The sequence below is a fragment of the Pongo pygmaeus genome, chromosome 8 (assembly GCF_028885625.2).
Source record: "Pongo pygmaeus isolate AG05252 chromosome 8, NHGRI_mPonPyg2-v2.0_pri, whole genome shotgun sequence".
Lineage (NCBI taxonomy): Eukaryota > Metazoa > Chordata > Mammalia > Primates > Hominidae > Pongo > Pongo pygmaeus.
Genome location: NC_072381.2, coordinates 93885943 through 93901223, shown reverse-complemented (window position 1 = coordinate 93901223; position 15281 = coordinate 93885943). Strand labels below are relative to the sequence as shown.

Genomic DNA, 15281 nt, shown 5'->3' with positions numbered 1-15281 from the left:
GGGCTTCTTTAATTTTCTTAATTTAGCCTAGCTCCTCGCCCCCGAGTTGGTCCCCTACCTGTAATATCTGGCAGATATCACGGATATCAGCCAAAATTTCATGTCTTCAGAGAAGACTTCCCTGTCCACCCTGGTGAGGGTGTACTTCTTTTTGATGGCTTCATCACAATTATTAAATTAAAATTAAAGATTTAAGTATGTAAATTAGTATAGGTTGAGCATTCCTAATACAAAAATCCCAAATCTGAAATGCTCCAAAATCTAAAACTTCTTGAGCACTGAAATGCCACAAGTGAAAAATTCTACACCTGACCTCATATGATTGGTTACACTCAAAACACAGTCAAAACTTTTGTTTCATGCACAAAATTATTTAAAATACCATACAAACTTACTTTCAGCCTATTTGTATAGTGTATATGAAACATAAATGAATTTTATGTTTAGATTTGGATTCCATCCCTAACATATCTTAGATATGTTATCATTTGTAATACTACAAAATTCAAAATATGTCTGGTCCCAAGCATTTTGGACATAGGATACTGAAACTATAGCTGTATAGTATCTGAGCGCCACTTGGGCAGGAACAGTGTTTTCCTTATCATTTTTCTTGTTCTGAATGGCTAGTTTATAATACATACTTATAACATTAAAGCATAAAGGTTAAGAGCTTGGTTACCTAAAGTCAAGGTTTCAGAGTTCAGAGAACTAATATTTGACAGCAAGTTGCCCAGTATCTCTAAACTTCAGTTTCCTAATCTGTAAAGTGATAAGAATGATACCATGTTATAAGGCTATCATGAAGATTAAATGATACAATTCATGTAAAATGCTTACACTATTATTTCCTCATGGAAAAGGCTCAGCGAACTTGAATGATCGTGGAGGGGATGATTTTTGTCAAACCATATACTTCTGTGTTTTACTCCATGTACAACAAGCAACAGTTTCATACTAGAATTTCCCATGTGTTTTATTACAGGAAAAGAAAACACTAGTCTGGCCAAATTATAGTTTTTGATATAAATTATAAACATGTGTTTTGTTTTATGTTCTGCAGCTCCTTGTACATTTCAGTTGCATGAGTCAGCATGTGTAAGTGCAGTCATTTCTGGGGCAGTGACAAGATCAGTGTCAGGATATGCCAGTATGATATGCCATAGTCACCAAAGAGGTGTCTCCCTGTGAAGGCTTTTGGTGCCCTGCCAGCCAGCCTTCCCAAGCTAAGACTCAGATCTCCTTTAATACCCTCCCCATCATGTCTACAGCCCCTTTATTTATGCCAGGAAATTCTTGATAAATGAGTCTTAGCCAAGTTTATATTAATTACATGTTGTAAAATACCCCAATTTCTACAGGGCCCAATCAAGTCCTTCATAACACTTGACACTCCCAGTCACCAAACATGTATTCATTGATCATTGACTCTGTGCCTGGGTGATTGTTTTCCAACCCTGTATAAAGAAATAAAAACAAATTCAGCAATCAGCAATGCAAAATTCAATGTCTGGCATTCAATATAAAATTATTAAGCATGCAATAAGGCAGGACCCATAACCAGAGGAGAAAAATCAATCTATAGAACAAATTCCCAAATGACAGAGGTGACTGAATTAGCAGAAAATATGTGAAAATATATATTAAAGTATGTTTACTCAAGAATTTAGATCTATCAAACTTTTAACCAAAGAGACAGACTAATAATCATCATATATTAATATTATATATAATTTTATTGTAACAGATAACATATATGTAGTATATTACATATTTATTATACATTGTTATCTAATTCTTTAATACATAATTATATTTTAATATATTGTATATAATATAATTATAAAATCTATATCATATTGTTATGTAATTAATATAATCAAACATATAATTAATATAATTGTTATATAACAATAACAAATAGTAGTAGTAGTTTACTATTGCTGATAACAAATTACCACAAACTTAGCAGTTTAAAACAATATACATTTATTATCTCACTGTTTCTGTGGGTCAGTAGTCCAGGCATGGCATAACTGGGTCCTCTGCTCAGGATCTCCCCACGTTACCATCAAGGTGTTGGCCAGGATGCTCTCTCAATGGGAGGTTGCTAGGGAAGAATGGGCTTCCAAGTTTCTTCAGGCTTGGGCAGAATTCATTTTCTTGTGGTTATGTGACTGAAGGCCTTGGTGTTTGCTGTTTTATCAGCTGGAGGCCACCCTCAGATTCTAAAAGCTGTGCTCAGTTCCTTGTAAGGTCAGTTTTCTCAACATATCTGTTTATTCCATCAAGCTAACAAGGAGAATCTTTTGCTCCAATCTGCTAAGACGACGTGCAGTGGCGTGATCTTGGCTCACTGCAACCTCTGCCTGCTGGGTTTAAGCGATTCTCCTGCCTCAGCCTTACAAGAAGCTGGGATTACAGGTGCGTGCCACCACATCCGGCTAATTTTTGTATTATTAGTAGAGACAGGGTTTTACCATGTTGGCCAGGCTGGTCTGGAACTCCTGACCTCAAGTGCTCCTCCAGCCTCGGCCTCCCAAAGTGCTGGGATTACAGGCGTGAGCCACCAAGCCTGGCCGACTTCTTGTATAATGTAATCAGGGATTGACATTTTATTACCTTTTCCATATGACAAAACCTAATCAAGGGTGTGACATCTTACACCTTTGCCAGTTCTGTTGGCTTGAACGAAGTCTCATATCCCACCAACATTGAAGGGGAGATTATACAAAGGCATAGATACTAGAAGATGGAAATCACTGGGGATCACTCTAGTGTCTGTTCATCTCATTATTATTATGAAAATCCACTTGCTTAGAGAAAGGAAAGTGCATTTAATTTTGTAAATATTCCTCCATCAATCTAATTAGGTCTTGGTAAATTTCCTGAGGTGCATCCTCTCCAAGGTAAAAATCCACATGATTGTAGTGTGGAATCAGCTTGTAATAAATAAGGTTGGCAATTTGAGGAAGTAAATTTTCGACATCCTTGGGATCAGCCACAATGTCCTGTCCACCATTCCATATTGCTGTTGGAACTTCCATCTTAGTAATGTTGTATAAGGGAGGTGTAAGCTAAATACAATAAAAGAGAGAGAGAAAAGTTTTTACAGAAAATTACATTATAGAAGTAACATTAACTATCAGCTGTTGAGCAAGTTCTTTAAATGCTACAAGTGTACAATTAGTTTACACTTAATGGTATATAAACATTAAAGTGTTAAAAATACTTGAAGCCATTTTTGTGCACTTATATGAATTGTGAATCGAAAAAAACAATTCAATTATTGTATTTCTGACTTGCACGTTTGGGAAAATAAGAAAAGATTCTGGAGGAAGAGCGTTCTTTTTTCCATTGGGGATCATCTTTCTAGTTAGCATTTGATCTCAGAATGCGACCTTTTCAAACAAAATGTCGCATAGGATAAATATCCCTTCCCCTAGGCACAAATCTGGGCTCAGCAGCATTATTAATATTTGGGAATCAGCAGACTCTTCAGGGAGCGTTGAGACTAATGCATGAAAGACATTTGAAGTATGATGTTAAAAGGGAGTCAGTCTGTTACAAATAACTAGAGTGGCTATAGTACTCTATAAACTCTCAGCAAATTTTCCCTTACTGCTTCTTTCTTGTATTGATCCAACACAACCTCTGGTCCAGGTAACCAGGTCTGGCCAATTCGTCCTCCATTCTTCAGGCCACAGTGATTGTATGAGAGACGGGCATGTGACTAAAACTGGGCCAGAGGTCTCTCTAGAACTTTTTGCCATAGCCATTGAGAATATAGTATCTTTTGGTGGGAGTTGGGGTTAGGGGGCCTTTGGAAAAACTGTATGAACTAAGTACATCTAGTCACCACTGTTTCCTCACAAGAGACAACCGTATTCTGAAGTAGTGTGTGTGTGGCATATCCCCACCCCACTCCTGCCACGTACATCTAACTATAGCAGCTGGGGAGAAAAGTCAGATTTTCCACAAGAGTTAGAGTTGAGTTATACATTTTCACTATTATAGTTGTTATAGTAGTTGTTATGATGACATTAAAAATTCCCACATTAAAAATTTTTTGGCTGGGCATGGTGGCTCACACCTGTAATCCCAGCACTTTGAGAAGCTGAAGCAAGAGAATCGCTTGAGCCCAGGAGTTCAAGATTAGCCTTTACAACATAGTGAGACCCTGACTTTATTTTTAAAGGTAAAAGAAAAAAGAAATTAAAAAAATGAAATATTTTTTTCCAAATTTCTACGTCCTAGATTTGAAAAGTATCATTGATGACTACTTTTTCAGTTTAAGCTCAGTCTATTGGCAAGAAGCCAAAATCATTATTGGATTTCCTCACATACTTGGGAATAAAATAACAATAACAACAATACACATTTCCCTTTAATATAAAACTTTTCTTTAAAAGTTTTCATAGATCTGGTGACACACCAGATCGAAAGTAGAACTATTTCCTAGGGAATGGCGTGCCAAGGCACACTATCCCTGGCAGATACTACTACTTCCTAAAAATGATACTTCTTACTTATATCTTTAATGACCCATATAATGGTATTTTTAAAAGTGGCTAGTAAATGACATCCTAAAGAACTATTAGGCAGTCTTAGTTATTAAACATAGATAAGAAGTCAGAGAATATACTTTAAAAACAAACATGTTTTTTGTTTGTTTGTTTTTTGTTTTTGTTTTTTTAAGAAGGAATCAGTGTAGTGGAGAAGACTAGACTTTAAATCCAGGAACCCTGGGTCATATTCTGGTCGATTTTTTTCCCCTTCCAGCTTTTATTTTAGATTCGGGGGTACATGTGCAGGCTTGCTACATAAGTAAATTGTGTATCATGGAGGTTTGGCTTACAAATGATTTTGTCATCCAGGTAATGAGCACAGTACCCAACAGGTAGTTTTTCAATCCTCACTCTCCTCCCAGCCTCCACCCTCAAGTAGGCCCCAGTGTCTATTGTTCCCCTCTTTGTGTCCATGTTTAGCCCCCACATTATAAACTCAATGTTTAGCCCCCACTTATAAGTGAGAGCATGTGATATTTGGTTTTCTGTGCCTGCGTTAATTTACTTAGGATAATGGCCTCCACCTGCATCCACATTGCTTCAAAGGACATTATTTCATTCTTTTCAATAGCTGCATAGTATTCCATGGTGTATATGTACCATGTTTTCTTTATTCAGTCCACCTCTTATGGGCATCTAGATTCCATGTCTTTGCTATTGTGAATAGGGCCACAGTGAACATATGGGTACATGTGTCTTTTTGATAGAACGATTTATATTCCTTTGAGTATATACCTAGTAATGGGATTCCTAAGTCAAATCATAGTTCTGTTTTAAGTTCTTTGATAAATTGTCACATTGCTTTCCACAATGGCTGAATTAATTTACATTCCCACCAGCGGTGTATGAGCATTCTCTTTCTCCACAACCTCACCAGCATCTGTTATTTTTTGACTTTTAAATAATAGCCATTCTGACTGGTGTGAGATGCTATCTCGTCATGGTTTTGATTTTCATTTTTCTAATGATTATTGATATTGACCATTTTTCATATGCTTATTGGATGGATGTATGTCTTCTTTTGAGAAGTGTTTGTTCATGTACTTTGCTAACTTTTTAATGGGGTTGTTTGGTTTTTTTGCTTGTTAGTTTGCTTAAGTTTCTTATAGATTTTGAGTATTAGATCTTTGTCAAATGCATAATTTGAAAATGTTTTCTCTTATTCTTAGGTTGTCTGCTTACTCTATTGATAGTTTCTTTTGCTATTCAAAAGCTCTTTAGTTTAATTAGATTCCACTTGTCAATTTTTTTTAATTGCAATTACTTTTGGCAACTTTATCATGAAATTTTTGCATCTTTATCATGAAATTTTTGCCAGGTCCTATGTCCAGAATGGTATTTCCTAGGTTTTCTTTTAGGGTTTTTATAGTTGTAGGTTATACATTTAAGTCTTTAATCCATCTTGAGTTAATTTTTGTATATGGTAAAAAGAAGGGGTCCAGTTTCAATCTTCTGCATATGGCTAGCCAGTTATCTCAGCACCAATTATTGAATAGACCGTCCTTTCCCCATTGCTTGTTATTGTCAACTTTGTCAAAGATCAAATGATTGCAGGTGTTCAACTTTATTTCTGGGTTCTCTAACCTGTTCCATTGGTCTATGTGTCTGTTTTTTGTACCAATACCATGCTGTTTTGGTTACTGTAGCCTTGTAGTATAGTTTAAAGTCAAGTAATGCCTCCAGCTTTGCTCTTTTTGATTAGGATTGCTTTGGCTATTCAGGCTTCTTTTGGGTTTCATATGAATTTTAAAATAGTTTTTCTAATTCTGTGTCAGATGTCATTTGTAGTTTGATAGGAGTAGCATTGAATCTGTAAATTGATTTGGACAGTATGGCCATTTTAATGATATTGATTCTTCCTATCCGTGAACATGGAATGTCTTTCCATTTGTATCATCTCTGATTTCTTTGAGCAGTGTTTTAAAGTTCTCATTGTAGAGATCTTTCATTTCCCTGATTAGCTGTTTTCACATTTTATTCTTTTTGTGGCTATTGTGATTGGGATTATGTTCTTGACTTGGCTGTCAGCTTGGACATTGTTACTGATTTTGGTACGTTGATTTGGTATCCTAAAACATTACTGAAGTTATTTATCAGTGTAAGGAGCTTTTAGAATGAGACTGTGGGGGTTTTTTAGATATAGAATCACATCATCCATGAAAAGAAATAGTTTGACTTCTTCTCTTCCTATTTGAATGCCATTTATTTCTTTCTCTTGTGTGATTTCTCTGGCTAGTACTTCCAGTACTATGCTCAATAGGAGTGGTGACAGTGGACATTATTGTCTTGTTTCAGTTCTCAAGGGGAATGCTTCAAGCTTTTGCCTATTCAGTATTATGTTGGCTGTGGGTTTGTCATAAATGGCACTTAATATTATTATTATTTTCTTTTTTTTTTTTTTTGAGACAGAGTCTTGCTCTGTCACTTAGGCTGGAGTGCCATGGCACAATCTTGGCCCACTGCAACCTCTGCCTCCTGGGTTTAAGCTATTCTGGTGCCTTAGCCTTCCAAGTAGCTGGAATTACAGGTGCCTGCCACCATACCCAGCTAATTTTTGTATTTTTAATACAGGTGAGGTTTCACCATGTTGGCCAGGCTAGTCTCATACTCCTGACCTCAAGTGATCTGCCCGCCTCGGATGGGATACATGTGCAGAATGTGTAGGTTTGTTATATAGGTGTACATGTGCTGTGGTAGTTTGGTGCTCCTATTGACTCATCCTCTAAGTTCCCTTCCCTCACCATCCAACCCTAAACAGGCCCTGGTGTGTGTTGTTCCCCTCTCTGTGTCCATGTGTTCTCATTGTTCAGCTCCCACTTACGAGTAAGAACATGTGGTATTTGATATTTTGTTCCTATGTTAGTTTGCTGAGGATGATGGCTGCCAGCTGCATCCGTGTCCCTGCAAAGGACATTATCTCATTGGCTGCATAGTACTATGACTGCATAGTATTCCATGGTGCATATGTACACACATTTTCTTTATCCAGTCTATTATTGATGGACATTTCGGTTGGTTCCATGTCTTTGTTATTGTAAACAGTGCTGCAGTAAACATACATGTGCAGGTATCTTTATAGTAGAATGACTTATATTCCTTTGGGTATATACCCAGTAATGGGATTGCTGGGTCAAATGGTATTTTTGATTCTAGATCCTTGAGGAATAGCCATGCCATCTTCCACAATGGTTGAATTGATTCACATTCCCATCAGCAGTGTAAAAGCGTTCCTATTTCTCCACAGCCATGCCAACGTCTATTGTTTCCTGACTTTTCAATAATCGCCATTCTCTCTGGCATGAGATGGTATCTCATTGTGGTTTTGATTTGTATTTCTCTAATGATCGGTGATGTTGAGCTTTTTCTCATATGTTTGTTGGGATCGGCTCTTATTATTTTGAGGTAAGTTTCTTTGATGCTTAGTTTGTTGAGGGTTTTTAACATGAAGGGATGTTGAATTTTCTTAAGAGTCTTTTCTGTGTCTATTGAGATAATCTTGTGGTTTTTATTTTTAGTTCTGTTTATGTGATGCCTCAAACATATTGATTTGCATATTTTGGACCAACTTTGCAACCCAGGAATAAAGCCTACTTGATTGTTGTGGACTAGCTTTTTGATAGGTTGCTGTATTAGGTTCACTAGTATTTCATTGTGAATTTTTGCATATATATTTATCAGGGATATTGGCCTGAAGTTTTTTTTATTCGTTGTGTTTCTGCCAGATTTTGGCATCAGAATGATGGATGCTGGCTTCATAAAACGAGTTAGAGAACAGTCCCTCCTCCTCGATTTTTTGGAATTATTTCAGTAAGATTGGCACCAGCTCTTCTTACATGTATGGTAAAATTGGACTGTAATTCATTCTGGTCCAGGGCTTTTTCTGGTTGGTAGTGTTTTAGTACTGATTCAATTTTGGAACTTGTTACTGATCTGTTTAGGGTTTCAGTTGCTTCCTGATTTAATCTTTGGAAGTGTTATGCTTCCCGGAATTTATGCATTTCTTCTAGATTTTCTAGTTTGTGTGTGTAGAGGTGATAATGATAGTCTCTGAGGGATTATTATGTATCTGTGGGGTGGCAGTAATGTCCGCATTGTCATTTCTGACTGTATTTATTTCAGTCTTCTCTCTTTATTCTTTATTAGTCTAGCTAGCTGTCTATCAATTTTATTTATTCTGTCAGGGAATCAGCTTGTGATTTTGTTGATCTTTTGTATGTTTCTTTGCATCTCAATTTCATTCAGTTAAGCTGTGATTTTTGTTATTTTTTCTTCTGCTAGCTCTGGAGTTGGTTTGCTCTTGTTTTTCTAGTTTCTCTAGGTGAGATGTTAGGTTGTTAATTTGAGATCTTTCTAACTTTTTGATGTGGATGTTTAGCACTATAAGCTTTCCTCTTAACACTCCTTTAGCTGTGTCCCAGAGATTCTGGTATATTGTATCTTTGTTTTCATTAGTTTCAAAGAATTTCTTGATTTCTGCCTGTATTTCATTATTTACCCAAAAGTCAGTCAGGAGAAGGTTGTCTAATTGCATGGTTTTGATGGATCATCTTGGTATTGATTTCTACTTTTATTGTACTGTGACTCATGACTGTACACGGTATAATTTCAGTTTTTTTTTAAATTTGTTGAGAATTGCTTTATGGTTGAGTGTGTGGTCTATTTTAGAGTGTATGCCATGTGCACATGAGAAGAATATGTATTCTGCTGTTATTGCGTAGAGTGTTCTCTAGATGTCTGCTCAGTCTATTCGGTTAGGTGTCAAGTTTAGGTCCCAAATATCTTTGTTAGTTTTCTGCATCAAAGATCTGTCTAGTACTGTCAGTGGGGTGTTGAAGTCTCCCACTATTGTTGTGTGGTTATCTAAGTCTCTTTGTAGGTCTCTAAGGACTTGTTTTATGAATCTAGGTGCTTCTGTGTTGGGTGCATATATATTTAGGATAGTTGTATTCTTGTTAAATTCAACCCTTTATCATTATTTAATGTCCTTCTCTGTTCCTTTTGATAATTGTTTATTTAAATTCTGTTTTGTCTGAAGCAAGAATAGCAACCCCTGGTGTTTTTTGTTTTCCATTTGTTTGATAGATATTTCTCCCTGCCTTTTCTTTGAGCCCATGAGTGTCACTGCATGCAAGATAGGTCTCATGTAGGCAGCATACAGTTAGGTCGTGCTTCTTTATGCAACTTGCAACTCTTTGCATTTTAAGTGAGGCATTTAGCCTGTTTGTATTCAAGGTTAATATCGATATATGTAGATTTGATCCTGTCATTGTGTTGTTAGCTGGTTCTTATGTAGGCTTGATTGTGTAGCTGCTTTCTAGTGTCAACGGTCTATGTATTTAAGTGTGCTTTTGCAGTATCTGGTAGCAGTCTTTATTTCCATGTTTAGCATTCCATCAAGGACCTCTTGGAAGGCAGGTCTGGTGGTAATAAATTCCCTTAGCAATTTTGTCTGAAAAATATTTTATATCTTCTTCACTTATAAAACTTAGTTTGTCTGTATGTGAAATTCTTGGTTAGAATTTCTTTTCTTTAAGGATGTTGAATACAAGCCCCTAATCTCTTCTGGCTTGTAGGGTTTCTGCTGAAAGGTCCACAGTTAGCCTGATGAGGTTCCCTTTGTTGGTAAACTGCCCCTTCTTTCCAGCTGCCTTTAATATTTTTTCTTTCACATAGACCTTGGAGAATCTGATGACTATATGTCTTGGGGATGGTTGTCTTATATACTATCTTGCAGGGGTTCTCTGAATTTCCCAAATTTAAATGTTGACCTCTCTAGTGAGGTTGGGGAAATTTTCATGGACAATATCATCAAATATGTTTTCCAAGTTACTTGCTCTCTTTTCCTCTCTTTCAGAAATGCCGGAGAGCTGTAGGTTTTGTGTCTTTACATAATCCCATATTTTCTTCAGATTTTGTTCATTTTTTAAAATATTTTTTCTTTATTTTTCTCTGACTGGGTTCACTGAAATAACCAGTCTTCAATCTCTGAGATTTTTTCCTAAGCTTGGTCTATTCTGCTATTAATACTTCTGATTATATTATGAAATTCTTATAGTGAGTTTCCCAGCTCTATCAGATCAATTTGGTTATTTCTTAAAATGGCTATTACATCTTTCAGCTCTTAAATTATTTTACTGGATTCCTTAGATTCCTTGGACTGAGTTTCAACTTTCTCCTGAATTTCAATGATCTCCGTTGCCATCCAGATTCTGAACTGTGTATCTGCCATTTCAGTAATTTCAATCAGTTAAGAACAATTGCTGGGGAGCTAGTGTGGTCATTTAGAGGTCATTTGCTTTTTCAAATGTCCAGAGTTCTTTCACTGATTCCTTCTCAACTGTTTTGGCTGATATTCCTTTAATCTTTGAAGTTGCTGTCCTTTGGATGAGGCTTTTTGCTTTTAGATTCCTTGAAGCCCTTGAGAATTTGACGGTGATATAGGTTGTGTTTAGTTGACTGGCTTCATTTCTGGATGACTTCAGGGTGCCAGGGCTCCGCTCAGCACTCCTGGGCTGTGTGCTATAACCTTGGTAGGTGGGACCATGTGCAAAGCTTTGTTCTCTGGCCACTGCTGCACTGGAGAGGCTGAGATGTTCCTCATATACTGGAAACAACACACTGATGGGAGGTGGGGCAAAAGCACTTCATCGTGGTGGTGGTGGCAAGGTTTGCACACATGCATGCTTGCAAAGCAGTCAGGGGAGGCTGCAAGTATGTTCCATACTGGTAGGGACCCATCTGCAAAAGCTCTCCTATGCCTAGGCAGAATCTGCCAGTGAAGGAGGTATGGCAGTGACCACTGGGAGGCACCCTGGTTGGGCGTGTGAGGCTGTGCTGCAAGCGGGTGCAGCCAGGCAGGAACCCTGAGAAAGGCCAGCAGACAGGGATGTGCTCAGATTACACTGGCCCTGTCCCATGGGTAAGATAGCCCTGTTCTGTTCAGGTTCAACAGTCAACAAAGGCCAATGCTACCTAGAGGAGCTTGGCGAGCCTTGGGGAATGGATGTCCCTGGCCATACTTCACTGCAACCATTCCTGCACCAAACCCTTTGGGCTTTGCACAGGCAGGAGTCCTGTCCCTGCCAACTCTCCAAGCAGCTCTGCCTACTAGCTCAAATGTCTATGGGGGTTGTGGGGTGTCCTGCAGCTAAGTCCATAGTAAGAATGGGCCATTGCCCTCCTATTTAACTCACCTCTTCCCCAGGAGCTACTCAGGGCCTGAAGTGAGTCCTGGTGCTCAGCAACCCCGTGCAGGCTTCCCAGAATCCTCCCTCTAGCCCAGGCTCTGCATCCTACCTCCATTCATTCTCAATGCCTTTCTTCTGAAGATCTGCTCAGAGTGTTCCAGTCTTCTTGATGGCCTTGTCTCTTAATGGGAGAAGCTCTTCCTGGCTGTGTCTAGTTGACCATCTTGAGCCCCTCTCTCTGGTTGTTTACTAGCTGAATAACTCTGGTAATTTACCTACCCTCTCTGAACCTCTGAAAAAAATAGGGATAATAATATTTACCTTGCAAGGTCCTTGTAAGAATTAGAAATAATGATACGGCACATGGCAAGAACCCAGTAAGCAGCCTGTGAGAACAGCAATAAGCAATATCCGGTGTGGTAAATGGAAGTGGCAGGTGCTTCATGAGTAGACACTATTTTTGTTAGTTCATTTGCAGCATGGAACTGATTATGAGGATTATTTTTGTACCTGGTGGAAGTGCATCATGTTCTGATCAGAGTTTCCCCAATCAAAAGCTTGGAGCTGACCAGAATTAACAGCCTAAAATAAAATAAGCACGTTAAAATAATATAAGAAAATAGTGTACATTTAAAGACAGTACAGAAGAAATATACAAAGAAGATTAACATTATGCCCCAGTCTTTAGAAACATAAGCTAAATTTCAATAAAGATTAAGAAAATAAGGAATAAAAAATGATAAATCTTATTATAATTCACAGAATTGGTACAATCTTTTACTCATTCCTGTATCTTTCCAGTGAAAATCCTCAGATTTTTCATTTAAATCCAATGCCTTTAAATGTTACCATGCTACACACAGAAATAGTTTTTGAAGATGCAGAATTGTATGATTCTTGAATATCTTTGCTTCAGGAATTTTAATAATTTTTTAAAAAGGCATTAGCTATACATTTCTTACATTTAAAAATTATTGCTATTGTTATTACACAACTTTGTACCTTATCCTCATGATGTGGTCTAAACTGTTATGATTATATTCCCTATCCTTAAACATTTTTTTTACCGTTAAAAGAAATATTCACCCACTGAGCTTCCCCAGTTCTGTGTAAGGTACATGGCTGCTCTCTGCCTCCTGTATGTGGGGTCAAGCCACCTGCTGTGATGTGCATAACGTAGCCATGGGCTGATTGAGACACTGTGCATGACTACTTTTGCATTTTAGTATTGAAACTTCAAATATTAGAATATAAGGACATTCATACATGCAGCATTTCATTTTTCTGTTATTTGCCACCCATATAGGATTGATGAGGCAGACAATTTTGACATTTATGTCAAGCACTTCATTAAATTATTCCAAGGCTATTCTGTGTTTTTCTTTCTTAGCTTGAATCTCAGATATTTTTCCCACTTACGAATTTAGTCCGATTTTTAGTTTAAAATTATTCCCATCACGATTTATATTCAGAGAGGCAGCAGTCTGCTGCTGTTGAAATTCTGCAAGCTTTTAGAAATGGGAGGTAATAGGATGTACTACTTAGGAACTTGGGCTCTAGGATCAAATCCGGTGATTTGGTTTGGTTCTGTGTCCCCACCCAAATCTCATCTCTAATTGTAACCCCCACGTGTCAGGGGAGGGGCCTGGTGGGAGGTGACTGAATCATGGGGATGGACTTCCCCTTTGCTGTTCTCCTGATAGTGAGTGAGTTCTCACAAGATCTGGTTGTTTGAAAGTGTGTGGCACTTCCCGCTTTGTGCTCTCTCTCTCCTGCTCCACCATGGTAAGACGTGCTTGCTTCCCCTTCGCTTTCCATGGTGATTGTAAGTTTCCTGAGGCCTCCTAGCCATGCTTTCTGCACAGCCTGTGGAGTTGTGAGTCTATTAAACCTCTTGGCTTCATAAATTACCCAGTCTCAGTTAGCTCTTTATAGTAGTGTGAAAGACACTAATATACCTTGTTGGTATCCAGGCTTAATAGACTACTGAATCTGTGATTCAAGGCAAGATATTTGTGAAATGACAATGATAGTAACATTCTTTCTTAGGATTGTGAAGATGATGGTAACACCTATAAAGCATGTAGCACCTAGTAATACCCAACAAACAGCTTTTTTTCACTAGTATTACTCCCATCATCATGATCATCACTCTTGCCTTAGCTTATAACCAAATATTTACCATGCCCCCCACCATCCCCACTTATTTCCATCCTGAAGAGGACTTTCTGTCAAAGGGGAAAAGTTTTTCTTAAGAGAAGTCAATTGTAAAATGTATAAGGAATAGGCAGCCATGTGCAGTGCTCAAGCCTATAATCCCAGCACTCTGGGAGGCTGAGGTGGGATGATTGCTTGAGTCCAGCAGTCCAAGACCAGCCTAGGCAACAAAACAAGACCTCATCTTTGTAAAAAGAAACAAACGTTATCTGGGCATGGTGGTGCATGCCTATGGTGCCAGCTACTCAGGAAGCTGAGATGGGAGGATTGCTTAAACCCAGGATGTCAAGGCTATAGTGAGCCATGATTGTACCACTGTACTTCAGCCTGGGTAACGTGACTGTGCCACTGCACACTTTTTTTTGAGACCCTGTCTCAAAAAATAAATAAATAAAAGAATATGCTATGACATTTGTTGTAATAATTCAATGAGACTGAATAAAATCATATGTATGAGTAGCAAGAAGAGCATATATTAAGTGTTCAATAACTGTGAAGTTAAACTTGTACTACCTGGAAGGCCATGCTCATAAGAGGACCTATCTGTCTCCTCATTAGTAGGAAGCCCTATATCCTGAACATCTTTCTTCGTAGAGGAACTTGAAGCCTTATCTCCTGGGGTCAAACTCTTCCAAGTATTTCAGAAATCCTCACCTAGTATTTCAGGCTATCTATAGTAGCAATTCTCTAAACAGGGAGCAAATTTAGTAGGATATACATTAAAATGCAAATTCCTGGTTGGAGGGGGTCTCAGATATATTAAACCTTTAAGAAGGCACCACCCCTTTCCCCGTCATAGAATTATGTATATTTTGTTCACTTTTCAAAAGGGGTTGTGAGTGAGCCACCAGCCAAGAATATAGGCATAACAAACAAATGAATGTGCATGCACACACAAAGACACACACACACACAAGTCTCAGAAAGCCACACCAATTGAATTAGACTTATCTCTGAGCTTTCTGTATATTGAGTAATAAAATAAAACAAAATTTTAACTGAGGGTAAAAAATAAGCCATAAACCCATTTTAATTATTCCCTAGTATTCAGTTTGCTCTGAATAAAGCATCGTTTCCACATTCTGAAATGCCCCATATATTGATTGGAGGATGAACAGCTCTTTCTGGAATAAGATGCATCATTTTATATAAAGTTCTATTAGAGCTGATGACTTCCTGAAAGAGGAAATAAAAGCTTTCCCTTGAAATGAACCTTGGAATCATCTAAGGATCAGAAGTCAGTCAGAATATCTGAGAACCATGCTCAAAACTCAGACACTGAGGACAAGGAGAAGAAATGGGAATGAAG

General features: G+C 37.9%; 1 protein-coding gene across 2 annotated transcripts in view; it reads right to left on the bottom strand.

The window, feature by feature from the left end:
• Nucleotides 1-1348: 1348 nt before the first annotated feature.
• LIPK (lipase family member K) overlaps nt 1349-15281 on the bottom strand; it is a 49090-nt gene continuing 35157 nt past the window's right edge. The window contains exons 9-11 of one of the 2 annotated variants that reach the window (XR_008491948.2): nt 12266-12337; nt 2002-3077; nt 1349-1457 (exon numbers count right to left, since the gene is read on the bottom strand). Coding sequence is in view for 1 of the 2 variants with exons in the window: in XM_054435662.2 (XP_054291637.1) it covers nt 2838-3077; nt 12266-12337 (312 nt within the window). In the remaining variant the exon portion in view is untranslated. Of the gene's footprint in view, nt 1458-1833; nt 3078-12265; nt 12338-15281 lie in introns of those variants that run through there. The other variant, XM_054435662.2, reaches the window with a different exon arrangement.